Source organism: Pleurodeles waltl, chromosome 2_1 (genome assembly GCF_031143425.1).
Source record: "Pleurodeles waltl isolate 20211129_DDA chromosome 2_1, aPleWal1.hap1.20221129, whole genome shotgun sequence".
NCBI lineage: Eukaryota > Metazoa > Chordata > Amphibia > Caudata > Salamandridae > Pleurodeles > Pleurodeles waltl.
The window spans coordinates 159,284,842-159,306,216 of NC_090438.1; the positions used below are offsets into that span (position 1 = coordinate 159,284,842).

The 21,375-nt window shown below is 43.6% G+C and overlaps 1 protein-coding gene across 2 annotated transcripts in view; it reads left to right on the forward strand.

Annotated features, from left to right (window-relative positions):
- Positions 1-20,571, forward strand: part of TENM1 (teneurin transmembrane protein 1) — a 1,758,425-nt gene extending 1,737,854 nt beyond the window's left edge. For both annotated transcript variants that reach the window (XM_069211839.1, XM_069211847.1), the window contains one exon: positions 19,313-20,571. In XM_069211839.1, the coding sequence (XP_069067940.1) occupies positions 19,313-20,068 (756 nt within the window). In that variant the 3' untranslated portion in view covers positions 20,069-20,571. The remainder of the gene's footprint in view (positions 1-19,312) is intronic.
- Positions 20,572-21,375: the final 804 nt, after the last annotated feature.

The window sequence follows — 21,375 nt, forward strand, 5'->3', positions numbered from 1 at the left end:
CACGAGTTATAGTTACTAACTAACTATAACTGGTGAATTTCTATGGCTTTTTTAAATTCTATTTCCTAGCTATTTTTTTTAATGTATAGTAATTGAAATTACTATATGTTAATCCAACCACTGACGGTGGTTGTCCACAGGGCCTGGTGATGCCAACCCCTATAGTCACCCAACTTGCACTGTGCAGGGTCTTCCCCGATGCACAGAGGAGGTTGCCCACAAGACCTGGCCTGCAGCCATACCCTGCGGTCAACACCCTCTAATCACTCAAACCCACACTGTGCACAGCGCTTAGGCCGTGTGCGGTGGGAGTTGGCCGCAGCTTCCCTGGATGTGAGAATAGGTGTGAGACCTTCACACTGAGCTATAGGGGTTGTGCTTTAAAGAACAATTAAGCCCTTTATGGGCTTTTTGGGACCACGAGGGAGCCCTCAAGGGCTCCACCATGGTCCCCAATATTTATATATATATATATATATATATATTCCAAAACAAAACAGTTGAAAACAACTGCAAAACTGCACTCCAGGAAAATAGTTTGCTCTTTTCTTTAGTTGCAGTCAAAGGGTCACCAACCACCACCACCGACGCGTTTCAACCCACTGCTCTTGTTCTCAGTATTTCAGTATTTCTTCACTGTCTATTATTTATAGTCTCTTCACTACTACCCATTCTAATGCATTATGGGAAATGTAGTGTAACTAAAACAAAGATTATAGATAAACAATACCATCCACCAAAATTGCTATAAAAATAATACAAAAATCAATGAATTCCTCCATGTGCAAAAACGAGTGCAAACAATCCACATTGGGAAGTGTAAGGGAGGTCTTGGGAATGACTAACTCATTATTATAAACCATCATTTTTGCTCATTATGTATTACTTCATCTGAATGTAAGTCTTGTTATCATTCTCCAATATTAGCATTGATGTATTTCATAAATGTCACAGTTCTTATATCCACTGATATTCCATATTGAACTAGTTATGCCTCTGCATGATATCACTTATTATTCATATTGTTTCTCCATAAAAAGCCCTTTATGGGCTATCTGGCCTCCTCCATGTTGCTATTGCTTCAGCAAGCAGGGAGCTGCTTTGACAGCAGCTCCGTGCTTGCTGAAGCATTTCATCTCTATCAAGTGCATGCATACCTATATGCCGGGGACTGTGATGAAACCGGATTTTGACAGCGGGATCTGCTTCACCTGTCCTGCTCTCAAAACCTTGAACTGTTTGCTGTGGCTTGGCTGCCCAGGACATAGCAGGAGCCAGCCCGGGGGGGGGGGGGGGGGTTGAAGGTCCCCAGGGCCATCAGAGGCTTCTCGATGGGGGCCAGGTGGTTCCTTTCAAGCCCCCGCATATAGAAAATACTGTAAGGCCTGGGGAGGTTGCGGTCCCCAGGGTATCGGGAGGATGCCAGGAGGATCCCTTTAAAAAAAAAAAAAAGACTCCAGGACGCTGGAGATCATGCTTTTTTTATTTATTTTACAGCTGAGTCCGGACCACCAGAGCGAAGGGGGATGAGTGTTTGTGCCTTTGGCCCTTATATTTCTTTTGGGGGGTCTCTGCTGATGACTTCTGTTGTTGAAGTGTTATCAGCCAATTAGATCCCTGCACAATATCTGGAGGGGTCGTGAATCTTTTGCGTCCCTAGATATGCAAATTTGTTTTCCCTTTAATTTCTCAAACACTACTGAACAGAATTACACCAAAACAAAAATAGCTCTCTTTCTGGCCCAGGGCCTACCTTCTTGCCAAATTTGGTGTAATTCCGTCCAGTAGTTTTTGCACTATTGCTGTTCAAAATCCCTATGGAAAAATGATTGGGGAAAATGTGTTTTGGGACCCCCCCTTTTTTCTTGGCCTTCATATATGAAAGGTTACAGTGACATTATAGTTAGGTCCAGATTTTACATGCACAAAACCATAGATATTCAGCTATTGGATTTATTTCAAGTAACTATAACTCATGCCCTAAGGTAACTGTAACTCACGCCCTCGCCATGCACAGTTTCTCATCAACAATTTTACTGCAAAAGATATTATCAATGATGACATAGAAAATGGTAGCAGAAATGTAATATCTGGGGTGATTAGCAGTGTATGGTGAGAGCGTGAGTCACAGTTAGCTTAGGTACGAGTTATATTTACTGGAAAGAACTCTAACTATACCAGTTGAATTTTTATGGTTTTGGGCATTTAAAATCTGAATCTAGCTATAACGTTCCTCTAACTTTTGGTGTTTAGTGAATTTCTAAGCTTTTTTAGTTCTATTTACTACAGAGTCCCTGTAACCTTTAGTTTTGTTCAGTGACTTTCTAGGCGTTCTTTTAATGTTAAATAAAATGCCAATTGCAATGCACAGTGGGGGGGGTCCATGTCCCTACCCCATTCCTCCTGCCCTCAGTGATCCAATTTACCATACTTGCCAACATTTTGAATTTGGTAAGAGAGAGATTTTGAAAATAAAACCCGGGGAATTTATTTTCCTCATTGACTTACATTAAAAAAGAGCAGATTTTTGGCAGGAGACAGATAAAATAAAGCTGTTTTGGGTTTAAAAACATTGGGAGTCTCTTGCCTGACTCTGGTCTGTTGACATGTATGGTTGTACTGCCACTGCCTCTTCCTTCTGCCCTCAATGGTCTGTTATATTGCCACAGCATAGTCCGTTGTGCTGCCTCTGCACCTCCTGCCTGCCCAGCGCAGTCAACTTGATGCCTCTGGACCCTACTTTGTGCTCCCAATTATCCAAGTTTGTGCCCCACAGTATTCTAATGAACAACTAGATTGTTAACATTAAATAATTATTAGAAGTGTAGCATGCCTGACATCATCTTGACGTAATAACAACTGAAAACTAAAGCCTTTCATTTTCCTTTACAAATTCTAACCTTATTTCCATTGAAATTATGTTTAGTGCTCTAAAAAAATAAAATTGGACATATTTTCTGAGTTCTCAAATAGCGACAGAGCACTTTTAAATTATAAGCTATCTTGATGTTTTTCATCCAGTTGACCACTTAGTTATATGTTACACTTAGGGGAGAGAAAATGGCAATACTGCCAGAGCTGCAGACCTTGCAACTGGGGAACCAGGGTTGAGTTTCTGCGTCAGCTTGACATCCTGTGATTCTGGTCAAGTCACTTAGGGGGTGATTCTGACCCCGGCGGTACTAGACCGCCGGGGCCAGGGTCGGCGGGAGCACCGCCAACAGGCTGGCGGTGCCCCGCAGGGCATTGTGACTGCGGCGGTTCAGCCGCGGTCAGAAGAGGAAAACCGGCGGTCTCCCGCTGGTTTTCCACTGCCCTTCTGAATCCTCCATGGCGGCGCAGCTCGCTGCGCCGCCATGGGGATTCAGACACCCCATACCGCCATCCTGTTCCTGGCGGTTCGCCCACCAGGAACAGGATGGCGGTATGGGGTGTCGTGGGGCCCCTGGGGGCCCCTGCAGTGCCCATGCCAATGGCATGGGCACTGCAGGGGCCCCCGTAAGCGGGCCCCACTTTGAATTTCACTGTCTGCATTGCAGATAGTGAAATTCGCGACGGGTGCAACTGCACCCGTCGCACCTTCCCACTCCGCCGGCTCAATTCTGAGCCGCCGTCCTCGTGGGAAGGGTTTTTGCACTGGGCTGGCGGGCGGCCTTTTGGCGGTCGCTCGCCAGCCCAGTGCAAAAGCCAAAATACCCTCAGCGGTCTTGCGACCGCAGAGCGGTATTTTGGAGGGGGGAAGTCTGGCGGGCGGCCTCCGCCGCCCGCCTGACTTAGAATGACCCCCTTAATCTCCCCATGCATAAAGCCCAAAAGGATTGTGTCTTTGTGTCATGTAACTGATGTTCTTCTAAAGCACTCCAGTACCTTTAGGTCAAGTCTGCGCTAAATAAAACTGCACAAAAACAAAACAAATAAGTGATTTGCACACTTCGTTCATTGGGCTATACTTGGGCTACATTTGGGTGACATTTGTGCTACATTTGGATTCTTTTTTTCTCTGTTGGCCATCTTGGGAGATGTATTTGCTATGAACCTCCCTAATGCCCTCATTTACTGCAGTGTCCTCAGTCGAAAGTGCTTTCGGTTTTTCGCCTTGATTCCATCAAGATGGCGATCAGATGTACCACACTTTTGACATAAATTCAGAATGTCAGCACTCTTGTTGCTTATTGGAACACTGTAGTAAACTGTTGATTAACAGGGAGTTAACTGGCAGTCTGCAGCTGGTGTTGAAAGCACATGTTTCAGTCTACATGTCAAAATGTTTTAGTGAAATAGAAGGGAGAGATATTTGAGAACTCACTTAAAATGTGTCCTTATTTTTCTTGCTACAGCACTAACCATAATTTCTATAACAAAATGAAACCCCTCATTTTGTTCCGTTCTAAACTAAATGTTTTAAGTTTTACCAATTTTATTAAATCAAGATGTCTTCAGTTGTGCCACAATTTTGTCATACGTAAGACTGTTAGCTCTCTATTTGTTTTTTAGAACACTTTGGGAGGCTAGAGTAGAACACAAGGGAATGGGGATTCTCCAAGTGAAATGAATAGTGAATCTAGATTTCATTAAAGACACTCCATGTAGGCCAAGTAGCATCCCTTTAAAGAACACATTAACAACACTCTAGAATTAAAACTCTTCAACAATAAAAAAAAGTCCTTGTATAGAATACTCCTCCTCTTTTAATTGCAAATCCATGTTCCTCCAGGCTAACATCAGTTCTTACTTTAATCCACCCAAAAGAAAAATCTCACTGACTGCTTTCTGAAAAATAATAAAACAAAGCATTGAATCTATATCTTATTTTACTTACCATACTATAAGTTACCCATTAATACATTTCTATAAATATTCATAAACACAAAATATAATTCTTACTTTGAAACTCTTCAAGAACACTAATCTACTTCATTGTTTTTCTCTTCCCCCCTTTTTTTTAGGTTTATGCATAAAAAGGGGTATTGGAGAGTGGGCTAATGCTAGCCTCTGTGTCTTTAATGAACTCCAGATTTTCTATTCATTTCACTTGGAGAATTGACATTTCAGTACAAGACCAGAGGCTATCATTATGCATGTCGGTAACTCCCCAACACCATATCAGACATATGTGCAATCGGTTTACAATAATCTTTTGCAAAAGTAGCAACATTCTACCAATCGCTGCTTTCAATATGTCTTCTAATCGGCCACTTTTCAAAACACATTACTGGACATAGCACCTCCCATTGAATGTGGTGTACATTTTTTGTAGAACGGTACCTGCTTCTTGCATTGTCCATTTAATACATCTTGCAGTAGTAGCCGTGGTTACAGCCTTAAATGGTTTTACCAAAGAATTCAATAATTGATTCCCTCTATCAGGTCTAACATTTTACATTCTGATCTCATTCTTGTATGCATTGTGCCACACAAATACTCTTATATGAATCAACGTTTGGTTAAAGAATTGACTCAGGCATAGTTTTCATTCTTTTTGTTATCTCAAAAGTTATCTGAAAAGGATTTTAAACCCTGTTACTTACCTTCAAGGCCTTCACTTCTGATACTCTGCAGCATATCAAACAAAATAGAGATGCCAATTTAATCATCAATCTTCAAGTAACCAAATATTTGTTGCTTGGCCATGAAACGAACAATTGGAGCACTTTACACACATCCCACAAAATCTTATACCTTACCACAGGCGGTCTCCTTAACCTGATGCTTTTCATTACCCTACAAACTAAAACATTATTACCTAAACTACGTCCCTCAATCTGGCTGTGTCCTGTTGAAACTGCTGATCTATAACAATTAATGGTTCTCTATGACAAACCTCTTTCAAACTGTTAAACCAAACAATTCACTACTTCCTATATAGGCACATCCATGGTCTTGTTCCTGGAGCCTAGGACATTTCCCGAAAGGCCTGACATACCTGAAGATCTCCTGACATTTTCCAAACAAGAAAGTTCAAAATCCCTGACTCCACCATGGGATGGTAAATAAAAAAAACTCTTGCAAGCCAATTTCAACAACATCGAGAACTACCCCTGGAAAACCCAATATGGGATCACTAGCACCAGCAGACAAAAGTTTCTCCTTACCTTCTGCAGCACCCTCAGATTCATAGCGAATGGAGGGAAATAATAAGTCTTCACCCCTCTCCAATTCTGCTGAAAAGCATCACCAACTAAACTTCTGTATCTGGAAGCCAACTGTAGTACCTCAGAAATTTGAAAAGTCAATCCTCTCGTAAACAAATCTACTTCCAAAGGGTCCCAAGCACTGTCTAACTGTAGAAAACACTCGCTGCAAAGCTTCCAGTCTGGAAAATCCTTCCTAAATCTTGAATTCTAATTTGTAGAAACATTTTCCTTTTCAGGCAAGTACTCTGCCCTTAACCTGGTCTTCTGTTCTATTAAAAAAATCCAAAGTTCCTTTGCTAATTCCAAAAGTCCACGGGATCGAGAACCCCCTAATCGATTTATATATGCTCCTGCCGAAACATTGTCCATCTTCAACAGTAACGCACTGTTCTTCAAAACATCTTTGAAACTCATGAGCACATAAAGCCCTGCAGTAATTTCTAAACAATTGATATGATGATTCTTTTCTGAATCTAACCATAAACCACCAGTTTTCTGAGCTCCCAAATATGCACCTCAATCTGAAAGACTTGCATCCGACTCCAACACCATATTCGTCATACATTCAAAAATTGCACGCCCATTCCAATGTCTAGATTTTCCATCCACCAAGACAATTCTCTCTTCACCTCCACAACCAGACTTATTTTAACTCTGTACTACAAACCTGATTGAAGAGCCTTTGCCTTTACCCTTTGGAGAGCACTATAATGCAAAGTACCAGGAAACACAGCCTGTATTGAGGAGGACAACAAACCTATCAACCTTGCTAGTTCCCTTAGCTTTAAGCTTTCTTTTCTTACAACAAATGTCTTTCCTTATCTTGAGCACTCTCTTCTCTGTTAGACATAGCACCACCTTCTCAGTATCTATTGTAAAATCCAGAAACTCCAATTTCTGAGAAGGAATCAAAACAGACTTTTCCAAATTCACTCAGAAACCCGAACTTCCCTGCAACTTCTGTGTCTTCTGTAAATCTCTGATAAATTGGCATACACACTGAGATTATCAATATGTTGTTCAAATAAATGATCAATCTCAATCCTCCTTCTCTCAGAAACAAAACCACTGCTTGCATGATCTTGGTGAAACAGCAAGGGGCTGTAGATGGACCAAATGGAAGACAATAAAACTCATAGACTTTACCTTTCCAATGAAATTGGAGGTACGGTTGACAGCATCTGGACTTCGAAATAGTAAAGTAACCATCCTTGAGATCCAAGTTCACTAAACAATAATTTTTAATAGCATGTCCCATAATAAATGGATTCCTTCCATCTTAAGATGTCTATAAAACAGGCATCTGCTCAAATCCATCAAATGTATCAAAGGTTTCCATCCTTTTTCTTTTTTCTTTACCAAGATTAGAACGCTTATATAAACAATATCCTCCATTCCTACTTCTGTAGTAGCTCCTTTTTGCAACATGTTTGCTCTTTCTTCTTCCACGGCTAATTCCTGTTCTTTGCTCTAAACTAACTCCCTTGGATGTTTGAATTAATAGGGAACTTCAAAAATTCCATTCTGTAACCTTAAATAGCCTCTAAAATCAAAGGATCTTGTGTAATCATTTCCCACTCTCTGAAAAACCTCGACCTCCTCTGTTTGTGTTAAAAGAACCAGAAGTAATCACTGTACTTACCCTGAAATCCTGCTGATCCCTGACCTCGGGCTCTATTTCCTCTACCTCATTGAAATCTTCCTTTCTGAGGATAAAAGTTGGTGCTTGTTTCTCCTTGATAACATCTTCCTCTATTTTGACCAAAATGGAACTTTTGATAACCTTGTCCAACAGAAAGTCCACTTCTTACAGCCCTTCCAAAAACACTACCACTGAACATCCTATTCATATTATGTTGTGACGTATCTAAGGCCGTAAAGGTAGATACACATTTCCTTAAATTCTTAACCAAACTTTCTCCAAACACTAAAACTTTTGGGTCTTTGCTCAAGTCCTTAATACGCCAGATCACTTAACTTTGGACTAACCTTCATAAGTATTGCCTTCCTCCTTTCCATATTACCTCCTGCATGAGCATTTCCTAAAAGAATCAGAGCTCTTTAACTCCATCCTTTTAATAAATCTAGATCCAAAGGAGTTTCGTTAATGTAGGCTTCCTCAGCAAGTATTCTGGCCACCGAGACCGACACACCAAGGAGTTTATCCTGACACTGTTTAAGGGGCCTTTCAAGGCCCTTTCTTAGATCCTATCCCATTTTAAATAAACATGTGATTAACTCTGGATCCAATTTAGGTGTTAAAGAAACTTTTCCATCAATATCTGCCCTTGAGCTCTCTACCCTTAAAATACCCTGTACATCCTATATATATAAACTGTGCCACGTGATGCAACGGCCACCAGTCATCACTCTTGGCAATGAGAGTTTTTAATTGTATCCTTGGATGTTGGTGGACCCTCTTCAACACCAAATAAATCATCTTCTCCATTGCCGTCATTATCCAAATCAAACACATATTCATCTAACATCTCCTCCTTCTTCTCAATGAATTAATCATTCATAAAATCATCTCTACTAGAATCCAAATCTTTTGCACCACTTAGGACTCTTTTTCCATGCATGCTGCTTAGGACACCCTTCTTTAGTCTTGTGCTGCATAAGACACCTTTCACTTATATGGTGCTTTGACCAACCCCTCTAGTACAGCTCTTCGCCTTATTATTCAAATGCTTTGTTTTCCTTTTTCTCTTTCCTTGTTGCACATATTTCTCTGAATCATCCTCTGACAAAGACCAATATGCAATACCTGAAACAACTCTTTTCTTCTTCTTATTCATCACTGTCTCTAATGTTTCCTGAAAGCAACTCCTCATCTCATTCTGTATCATTTTATTATGATCTCCTCACTTACTTTTCCCTCAGGAATATCCACAGCCTTCATTGCTGAACTAGGCATCCAAAACTTCCTAAAAAGCTCCTAAACTTCCAAGAAACCACACCACTTCTTTAAGCAAATAAACTAATAAATCCATCAATTCCAGTATTATTTATCCTGTTTGAGACTGCAAAACCATTTCTTCCCACTCATCCAGCAACAACAGCTATAACAGCTGTAACTGTCACTTAACTACATGCGCTGCTTTTTGTAGAAAAACATCATCACATAATCAATGTTATTCAATTCTAAACTTCCCAAATAAACAAATAACAAACAACAAATATGGTGGCAACAACTCGCAAGAAGAAAGCTACTGTCTCTAACAGCTTTCTTCGAATCCTCTCACAGTGCCTTCTGAGCCTCAGAGCGAATGGCTCGCATGCTCTGAAACTCCTTCTGCTGTACCTGCACAACAGCAATGTGCTTGAGAGAGAGTGCAAAGACAAATCCCTTACATGAGCGAACAAGGAATGAATATACGCAAGGCCCTAACAGCCTAACGTGATTTTAAAACTTATAAATCCTAATTTCATACTCTACTGACCCTAAAAATTAAAAATGGTGAAACATAATTGGCAAACTGCATTAGTAAAAGTTATATTACGACACTAAGGCGGTCATTCCAACCGCGGCGGGCGGCCATTCAGGCTTTCCCGCTGGGCCGGCTGGCGACATGCCAAAAGGCCGCCCGCCGGCCCAGCGGGAAAGACCCAGCAACGATGAAGCCGGCTCCGAATGGAGCCGGCGGAGTTGCTGGTGTGCGACGGGTGCAGTGGCACCCGTCGCGATTTTCAGTGTCTGCAAAGCAGACACTGAAAATCATTATGGGACCCTGTTAGGGGGCCCCTGCACTGCCCATGCCATTGGCATGGGCAGTGCAGGGGCCCCCAGGGGCCCCACGACACCCGTTCCCGCCATCCTGTTACCGCCAGGAATAGGGTGGCGGGAAGGGGGTCGGAATCCCCATGGCGGCGCTGCAAGCAGCACCGCCATGGAGGATTCCCTGGGCCAGGGGAAAACCGGCGGGAAACCGCCGGTTCCCCTTTTCTGACCGCGGCTTTACCGCCGCGGTCAGAATGGCCCAGGAAGCACCGCCAGCCTATTGGCGGTGCTTCCGCGGTCGTTGGCCCTGGCGGTCGGTGACCGCTAGGGTCAGAATGACCCCCTAAATATTTAAAGCGTCAATATAAATATTTATATCACTTAAAAAAATATTAATTAAAAATGAACTAAACCAAATGTTGAATTAAATAACCATGTTTTAATACATTGAAAACTTAAACAAAATAAAACATGCTCAATCATTAAACTCATACATAAGAAACTGCCACTTATCTGTAACAGGAGCAGCAATTAAAAGTGGGGGATGATTCTATACAAGGGCTTTTTATTGGCTAAGTGCTCTAATTCTGGAATGTTGTTAATGTGTTCTTTAAAGGGCTGGTACTTGGAGTACTTGGAGTGGCATTATAGGATATAAGGCATAATGATGGTCTCCGGTCTTGTAATGAAATCAACTGACAGGCTGCTCCTGTTGGAAGTATATGTTTTAATGAGAATGTCAGGCTTCATTCCCATATGGCTGAGAAAGATAGTGTGAATTTACAGAAAAATATGCTCTAATTTTATCTTCTGGAGCACCTTCCATAACCTCTATGGGAAAATCATGAAAAAACAGTTTTCTCTCAAACATGATTCATAAAATCGCAGCAGAAGGCTTTTCCACAGAGTAAAATCACCTTAGCAACAAATGATTTATATTGTAAGTAAACTATGTTATCACCCTTTATTGCTTTCTCCTTTTTGTGACCCTCAACACCTGCCATTCACTATAATGAATTTCAATGGATGCTCTCATGTATATTGGCCCCAAGATGGCTGCCAGCACTTTCTGGTAGAAGTGCCTACAGCCAATCAGATCTCACCATGGAGATCTGTGCTTAGGCTCCACCCAGATATCTATATTTATTTTTCCTTTAATGTCTCAAAAACTACTGAACGAGTTTACACTAAATCACAAAAAGTACTGTTCTGGACCAAGAGTAGCTTTCTGCCACGTTTGGTGTAATTCCATCCAGCAGTTGGGGCTGCGTTCATGTTCACAATCTCCATGGGAATTAACATGAGAAATTCAGGGGCATATTTATACTCCGTTTGCGCCGAATTTGCGTCGTTTTTTCGACGCAAATTCGACGCAAAACTAACTCCATATTTATACTTTGGCGTTAGACGCGTCTAGCGCCAAAGTTCATGGAGTTAGCGTCATTTTTTTGCTTGAACACCTTCCTTGCGTTAATGATATGCAAGGTAGGCGTTCCCGTCTTAAAAAATGACTGCGATGCATATGCGTCGTATTTATACTCCCGGGCAAAAATGACGCCCGGGAGTGGGCGGGACTAAAAAACCCGCATTTGCGCCGGATTTTAGCGCCTGGGTCAGGGCAGGCGTTAAGGGACCTGTGGGCTCAGAATGAGCCCAGAGGTGCCCTCCCAAGCCCCCAGGGACACCCCCTGCCACCCTTGCCCACCCCAGGAGGACACCCAAGGATGGAGGGACCCATCCCAGGGAAGAAAAGGTAAGTTGTGGTAAGTATTTTTTTTAATTTTTTTTTTGGCATAGGGGGGCCTGATTTGTGCCCCCCTACATGCCACTATGCCCAATGACCATGCCCAGGGGACTTCTGTCCCCTGGCCATTGGGCAAGGGGGCATGACTCCTGTCTTTGCTAAGACAGGAGTCATGTTAATGGCATCTGGGCGCCCAAAAAAAATGGCGCAAATCGGGTTAAGACGATTTTTTTGCCTCAGCCTGACTTGCCCCATTTTTGGACGCCCAAACGCCATTTTTCCCTACGCCGGCGCTGCCTGGTGTACGTGTTTTTTTTTCACGCACAACAGGCAGCGCCGGTCGGCTAACGCCGGCTAACGCCATTCAATAAATACGGCGCCCGCATGGCGCTTCAGAATGGCGTTAGCTGGCGCTAATTTTTTTGGCGCAAAACTGCGTTAGCGCAGTTTTGCGTCAAAAAGTATAAATATGGGCCTCACTTTTTTTGATCCTCCCTTTTTTCTCAACCTCACTTGACAAATCTCCCTGTAACTTACCATGTACAATACAACACCTTTTTTGGAACATTTTGTGAAAAATCGGCAAACAGAGCCACAGTTATAGGCAAGTCATAAAACACATTTCCTTAGAAAACTAGGTCCTAACTATAACTACCTACTGGTGACCGCCAGTAGAAAATGTTGCTAGATAGATAGATAGACAGATAGATAGATCTTTTTATTTCATAATCATACTTTTAAAAATAAATTTTTTCAATGTGTCTGCAAATGATTAAACATAATTAACAGCAGAGCCTATAACCATATTTGTTATGAATTAAATAATAAGCTAGTGTGGGTGGGTGCTTTTAATTTTGAAGTATTCATTAATAATTCCTACAGATCAATTTATATATTTAAATATCCTATACATTTTTACAATAAATTATTTTTATATAATGTTATTGTTTCACTAATATACATCAGTTCATTTTCCTATATTTTCCTCTGGGGAGATCACCATCCCTGGGGTAGAAATCTCTACAAATAAGTTTAATGTTACTCATAGTAACTTTATATTTGTAAATTGAGTTGTGGGAGTCTCTACCCCTTCATTTCAGGTGGTGGAGACCCTGAAGTCTACATCTAGCACTCGGAAATGGTACATTGCAAAAATGTGGTGATTTACACCTAGTTGTAGGAATAGATCTACACATGAGTTGACCTCCACATGCAAAGTTATCTTTGGTAATCTATCACACAACTAATAGAATGCTTTGTCTCATAACAAAAATAAGGACCCGATTAACCAAGAAATCTACAGTCATAGATTTACACCTGCAAGTGAGTGTTGGTTTATTACTTTCTGGGATTCACAGACATTTCAGGGAATCCTCACTGAAAAATGTGACAGGAGCAAGAGTCCACTGGGATGTTTGGGAAATTCTTTTGACATTTCCATGAACATCCAATTGAGCGATGTGTCATGATCTTTAGCAGAGAACTCCACATAGGGTTCATAGGATCCTTTATAGGATCCATTATGCAAACGCATGCCTTTTTTTCTTTTGATCTCTGGATGATTATTTTCCTCATACAGAAAATCCTTTACCTACAACCCAACCAAATGAGGGGGTGATTAATTTTCCTTCCCACCATGGAAAGTGATTAATACCAGCACTGTTCTGGAGTACAAATCTGACCCTTTCTAGGTTGGCGAAGGAAATAAGTGAATTTGGGAAATGCCCACAAATCAAGTTTTTTGTGGGCATTTCCAATCTTCCAAAGCTAGCTGTACCTTGGAAAATCTCAGAATGTCCTTATTCTCTTCTTATCCCTTGAGTGACATTTACCGGTGCAAAGAAGTCCACACTTGTGGAAGATATCGCTGCATATGTAAATGGGTTTACGCCTGCCAGAAATCTCTTCGAGAGCTGCTAGTAAGGATATAAAAGGAACATTCAGTCATAAACATGTGTTTATGACTGAATTTACCTTGATAGATAGGTGCCCTCTGTTTCCAGGGAAGTGTTTTTCTGTTAGAAATAATTTTTACCAGGGAATTAGTCCAATTGGTTGCAGTGGAGGCAACTCGAGGATATAGCTCCCAGAGCACATTGTTTTGTGTCATCACAAAATCATGTATTCAGCCCTGGGCTTATTAGGTACAAATCACTCATACCATGTTTGTTAATACAGTTGGTTCATTGGAAGCAACTCTACAATACAAGCTGCGAAACATACATGGTTGTCAAATGAAAGCTTAGGACTGGCAACATGGTGTGCTAATATTATGGAGCGAGTTCGCCACATTAAAACTAGGACTCTGTGAAAATCACATAATTAGCATTTGCGTAATTACATGAAAAATCAGTGCAATTACACAATTTTAGATGTAATTATGAAAAATGCAAATCCATCTTTTAAGCTCTATATTTTAGAGCAAAATGCACCCTTGTGTAAATTTTTGACACAGATGCTTTTCACCCTAAACAATAGCACGAAAACACAAGTGTCACAAAGAACAACAGCTCACATTCTAGATGTTCTGTTGCTTCCCTGTTTTACCTTTATTGGCAACAGCAATGCAATTTCAAAAAGTGGCACAAAGGCATAATTTCAGGAATTTCATGTAACAAGAGTAATGCAAAAATGACCTCTAATTTATTAGAGCAATATCACCGACCTGTTCAGTGCGCTGCTCTGCCTCCCGTGACTCCACCCTGTAAGTAGAGCCCTTTCCCTGGCTCCTCTGAACTCCTAACCACTGTCAGGAGTGCAAGGCCCTCTCCACCCGCAGGCTTCTGCCTGCGCCTCATCCCTGGTGTCTAGTGGGAGAGCTGTGCTTTCCTACTAGGCTACCTCCTACCTCTCTCCTCCGTTTGCTTTGCTTTGCTCTTTGCTCTGCTTCACTACTGTCCCTTAGTGCTCCTGTTCCTCGTTTTACTCTTACTCCGCTCTCTCTCACTGTCACTATCCCCTTATCTCTCTCCCCCGCCGCTGCCCCTGTGGCTCCGCCCTCTTTTTTGTGCCATTTTTCGTCCCCCTCCCGCCTCCCAGCTGTCCTTTCCACCCCCCCAACTCCCTACTTAAAGCCGGCTGCTGCATGGTAGGTCGAGCAGTTCCACAGACCTGATCAGTGCACTGCTCTGCCTCCCGTGGCTCCACCCTGTAAGTAGAGCCCTTTCCTTGTCTCCTCTGAACTCCTGACCCCTGTCAGGAGTTTGAGGCCCTTCTCCACCCACAGGCTTCTGTCTGCGCCTCATCCCTGGTGTCTAGTGGGAGGGCTCTGCTTTCCTACTAGTCTACCGCCTGCCTCTCTCCTCCTTTTGCTTTGCTTTGCTCTCTGCTCTTCTTCACTACTGTCCCCTTAGTACCCATTTTCCTCATTTCACTCTCACTCCGCTCTCTCTCTCTCTCTCACTTTCGCTCTCCCCCTTTTTCTCTCCCCCACCGCTGCTGCCCCGCCCCTTCTCTCTCTCCCACGCTGCTCTCCCGCTGCTGCTGCCCCCGTGGTCCCGCCCCCTTTTTCAGCCCTGCCCACTTGTTCGCACCGTTTTTCAACCCCCTCCTGCCTCCCAGCTGTCCTTTCATCCCCCCACCTCCCTACTTAATGGTTGCCGATGCGTGGCCACGCAGCGGGCATGCCGCTGGCACGCTAAAGGCACACCAAAGGTAAGCCCGTCTGTGCCTAGACCGTGCCCAGCGCCAGAACCCCTGGCTCCCGTCCCCACCACCACGCACATTCTCACTACGACGCCACTACCCTCCACGTTCTCCGGCCGGTCTCCTGCCTGCCTTCAAGCCTCCCCGCAGACCACCCGCCGACCCTTCTCCTGCCGGAACAGCACCTTCACCAGCCTCCACGCCAGCAACCCTTCCACCAAGGCAGGACGCAGCCATCTCAGATGTATCCTCCTCAACACCCGCTTCGTCCACAAGCACGCAGTAGAGCTATGGAATCTACTCAAATCAGCCTCCCCAAACATCGCCTTCCTGACTGAGACCTGGTTGAACCCCTCCTCAGCTCCTGACATCACCATAGCCATCCCGGACGACTACAAGATCACCCTCAGGGACCGCTCCAACAAACCAGGAGGAGGCATTGCATCATCCATAAGAACACCCTCAGGATCACGACCAACACCGAAGACACCCTCAGCACCACCGAACACCTGTACTTCCAAATCCACACTGACCCAAACACCACCCTCTGAGGGCCCCTCATCTACAGGTCCCCCGGCCCAGGACAGCAGTTCAGTGACTCCATTACCGACATCATCAGCACGCACGCTCTCACATCCACTGACTACATACTCCTCGGGGACTTAAACTTCCACCTCGAGAACACAACAACAACACCGCCACCCTGCTGGACAACCTCTCCAACCTCAGCCTGAAACAGCTTGCCATGACACAAACCCACTCCGCAGGACACAAACTCAACCATATTTTCTCTGCCAGCAATCACGTCTCTTTCAGCCACACCACCGAACTCCACTTGACAGACCACCGCTGCATCCACTTTTCCTTCGAGAAACCCACAACACACCACCACCCACAACGGATCCCCCACCGCAGTTGGAACGAGGTCACCGAAGACCAACGTATCGTGACCCTCTCCCAGAACCTACCCATCGACACCACCAACACTGATGCCGCTGCCCGCAACTTCAGGAAATGGGTCAACACTTGTGCCAATACGCTTGCCCCAATCAAGAATCCTTCCAACAGACGAATTGACAGAAAGGCCTTCTGGTTTACTGCTGACCTCCATGAATCTAAGCAAAAGCTGCAGAAGACTCGAAAAAAAGTGGCGCCAAGATCAGACTCTGGACAACCTCACAACCTTCAAAAACGCCATCCGCAGACACCACCAACTCATCCGAGCCACTAAGAGAACCGCCTTCAGAGACCGAATCAACAACAACACACACAGCCACAAGGAGGTCTGCAACGTCTTGAAGGAACTCTCCAACCCCAGCTCCAACTCCAATGACATCCCGCCATCCCAAGACCTCTGCGACTCCCTAGCCTCCTACTTCAGCTTAAGATTGCAGACATCCACAACAGCTTCTGCACCCAGACGCCCCCGGTAACCACCAACACCACTGATTCACCTCCAACTAACCTCCTGCTCTCCTGGACCCCCGTCAACGACACCATCGAAATCATGAACACCATCCACTCCTGCTCTCTATCTGACCCCTGCCCTCACCACATCCTCAACAAAGCAAGCTCTGTCATCGCACCCCAACTACGGAATATCATCAACATCTCCTTCGAGTCCGCCACCTTCCTGGAGAGCTGGAAACATGCCGAGATCAACACCCTCCTTAAAAAAGCCAAGGCAAACCCAAAGGACCTCAAGAACTTCTGGCCTATCTCCCTGCTCCCCTTCCCGGCAAACATCATTGAGAAGGCTGTTAACAGATAACTAACTCACTTCCTCAAGGAGAACTGCACCCTGGACTCTTCCCAATCCAGATTATGCACCAACCACAGCACTGAAACCACCCTCATCGCCGCCGCCAACAACATCAGAACCATGCTGGACAGCGGCGAACCGCAGCCCTCATCTTCCTGGACCTCTCGGCTGCGTTCGATACTGTCTGCCACCATACCCTATGCTGACGCCTCAGCAATACTGGAATCCGCAACAGAGCCCTGGACTGGTTCACCTCCTTTCTCACCGGCAGAACCCAGAGAGTCCACCTCCCCCCATTCCACTCGGAGGCCACCGAAATCATCTGTGGTGTACCCCAGGGTTCGGCCCTCAGCCTGACCCTCTTCAACGTCTACATGGCCCCGCTCGCTAACATCACCCTATCCCACAACCTCAACATCATCTCATACGCCGACAACACCCTGCTGATCTTCTCCCTCACCAAGGACTCCGCCAAGACGAACTTCCACAAAGGAATGAAGGCCATCACCGAATGGATGAAGAGCAGCTACCTCAAAGTCAATTCCGACAAGACAGAAGTCCTTATCTTCAGCTCCACCCCCTCCTCATGGAATGACTCCTGGTGGCCTGCCACTCTCAGAACCACTCTGACTCCCACTAACCACGCACGCAACCTAGGATTTATCTTGGACCCCTCATTATCCGTGACCCAGCAAGTCAATGCCATCTTCTCCTCCTGCTTCAACACCCTCTGCATGCTCTGAAAGATCTACAAATGGATACCCACCGAAACCAGAAGAACAGTCACCCAAGCCCTTGTAAGCAGCAAGCTGGACAACGGCAATGCCCTCTACACAGGAACCACGGCCAAACTCCAGAAGAGGCTGCAACACATCCAGAACGCCTCATTACTCCTCATCCTGGACATCCCCTGCCACTGCCACATCACAGACCACCTGAAAAACATGCACTGGCTCCCAGTCAACAAGAGAATCACCTTCAAACTCCTTACCCACGCTCACAAAGCACTGCACCACACCGGACCAGAATACCTCAGCAGACGACTCTCCTTCTACACCCTGACCCGGCATCTCCTCTCCGCTGACCTCACCCTCGCAACCGTCCCACGTGTCCACAGAACTACAACCGGCGGTAGATCATTCTCGCACCTCGCCCCCAAAACATGGAACACTCTTTCCACCCACCTGCGCCAGACCAAAGACCTCCTTGCCTTCAGGAAACTTCTCAAGACCTGGCTGTTCAAGCAGTAGCAGTTCCTCCCTCTCCTCCTCCCCCTCTCGTCCTCAGCACCTTGATACCCTCTCGAGTGAGTAGTGCGCTTTACAAATTCCTGATTGATTGATTATGCAAGTTGAGTGGAACTAGGAGCTTAGCCAAATAGATTATTTAAAATGTAAAACAATCTAAAAAAGTAAAAAAAGACTGGTGTTCAATTTGAAGCCCATAGATTACATTAAAACACAACTGAAAGTCTTAGGTTAGGTGCCAGTTGAAGGTTGAGTGATTTTCAAACACGTCCATTTGATAGACCCTGCAGGCACACATCACTGAGCATAACAAACACACTGCAGGGGAATTTGACTAGCAATTCTTTGGGAACGGATTTTCCTAAAATACAAAAAACATAAGGCATATACATTTTTTGGGATGTTGGGGACAAAATATTTGAAATAGAACTGAGCACGGAGGAATCACAACACTTTAAAGAAATGATAAAACCCTACACATTCAAAAAGACGTTTACTTGACCATTTACCAGAACCTTCTCTCCCAACCCTACTTTTCGAAAATATGCGATGGTAAAAGATATCTGGCAACCACCATGTTTTCATTACTTTCTTGTTAAAGTAGATTTTAGTAAATGTGCTTACAGGGATGAAGATTTCATTGATTGCATTGACTAATGATGGCGTTTTAATTGATATCAAATTAGTGAAGCAATTTGTAAAATACACCCTACTCAATGACTTAATATTTATGACTGTTACGTGATTGCCATCTCTTATTGTATTTTGATCTTTCTAGTTTCTATATAGCTATACATTAGATTATTTCATCTGAAGAAATGTGCATGTGCTTTGAAGGAGCGATGCGCATGTCTGTATAATGTATGGGATGCAATTGTTTCCACTTGGAGGATTACTGTAATTCGTAAAATATAGCAACATTTTTAATGTTTTCATAGTTTGGTCAAACCTCACAACAAATGTTTAACACATTGACTATCATTAAACTGAGTAATGCACTCACATTCTTCCAACATATCTGACATACATGTAATACATCTTTTTTATTGTTTTTTTCAGACAATTCTTGGAATTCAATGTGAGCTGCAGAAACAACTAAGGAACTTCATTTCTCTGGATCAACTTCCCATGGCTCCCAAATCCAATGCTGAAAGGTGTCATGGAGGAAAGCCACCCCGGTTTGGTGCAATCCCTTCTGTTTTTGGGAAAGGCATTAAATTTGCCATCAAAGAAAGCATTGTTACTGCTGATATAATAGGTGTAGCAAACGAAGACAGTAGGCGCATTGCAGCCATCCTGAACAACGCCTATTATTTGGAAAGCCTCCATTTTACTATAGAGGGCAGAGATACACATTACTTCATTAAACTGGGATCTCTAGAAGAGGACTTGGCTCTTATTGGGAACACCGGCGGCGGCCGCGTCCTGGAGAATGGTGTCAATGTCACAGTGTCCCAGATGACTTCTGTGGTGAATGGAAGGACTAGAAGGTTTGCGGATATACAACTCCAGCACGCCACCTTGTGCTTCAATGTGCGCTACGGGACAACCATTGAAGAAGAAAAGAACCATGTTCTGGAAATGGCTAGGCAGCGGGCTGTGTCACAGGCTTGGACTAAAGAGCAGAGGCGGCTGCAGGAAGGAGAGGAGGGCATCCGGGCATGGACAGAAGCCGAAAAACAGCAGCTTCTCAGCACCGGCAGAGTACAAGGCTACGATGGATATTTTGTCCTTTCTGTTGAGCAGTATCTAGAACTCTCAGACAGTGCCAACAACATTCACTTCATGAGACAGAGTGAAATAGGCAGGAGGTAACAAACAAGCAAAGTCTCTGCCTTTTGCGTCACCAAAGACTGCCTGTTTTTAAATATACAATGATTTATGGTATTGATTTTCTAGATCAGGACTCTGTATATGTAAATAAGAAGGAAAAAAACTGAAAAAAAACATATCCAACTGCCTTTAAATGTGACAAAAGATGGTATTTTAATATTATTTATTTAAATCATATAGAAGAAAATGATGGTGGAGCTTTTTATTTTCTGTGTGGCGTTGTTCATCATTTCCCAAGCGTAGCTCAACAAGTTCAGTAACTCTCACCTGCAAAGTCCCCAGTAATTTTATTAAATGTGTGCTGTAGGGCGCCAGTGAGGTACTGTATTATTTTAGCTCAGACAAAATTGCATAGCATTCTATACGTTGAAACACATTTATTGCTCCAGATTTGATGTTATATTTTTTGTTTAGCCTTTGCGTTAAGCTAGAATGAAACAATTAATAATAAAGTCAAATAACACCAGAGTTATTTATTAACATAAGCTGTCTGTGACTGTTTATATATACAAACCAGTGGCTAGGTGTTTCTTGTGTTTACCGATTTCCATATTGGAAGGAAGCATTGTCTTGTTCTCAAAGTTGCACCGAATGAGGATTTTGAACTATGCCAAATGGCACCAGAAATGTGACCGATGTGAGCATCCGAGTCGACCACTCAACAACTGATGATGTAAAACAAGAAAGGAATCATTGAAGCATCCATTACTCAAACCATTGGACTAATCCTGAAGACACAGACTCTTCTGATTGGATTTACTTCTGTTTTACTGATGACGGTAACATATAGCTAAGGGTGATGCAAGGTTGTCCCTATCTACTAGCCTAGCAACTTAATTCTCAACTAATCTGCCACAACTGAGGCTGGTAGATGCCATCTTGCTTATAAAAAGGTCTTGAAACTCAGTAATTGATGCCTTAGGAATGGAAGATACGTCTTTGTTGACTCGTTCATTCATAAGCAGGGAAGAGTCAAATTTATTAGTCCAGAAAAAATCCTTAGCTTTGGAAAAGCATATTATTTTCTAGCTCTTCACACAAATGTTCTTGTACATTTAAAGAGGAACTACATGACGTATGGCATTAATGCTAATGGTTAACTATATGAGGATGTCAGACTTCATCTCTTGTATGCTGGGATAATTTGCTAAGAGACTACTTTAATCACGGCTGAGAATCTGAAAATGCTTCGCGATGAACGTGGGGGTGACCGGGATTCTGTTGTACCCTCAATGCCTTCCTTTGAGGGTTCTCAAAACCCAATTATGTCATTAACAATGGCTAACATG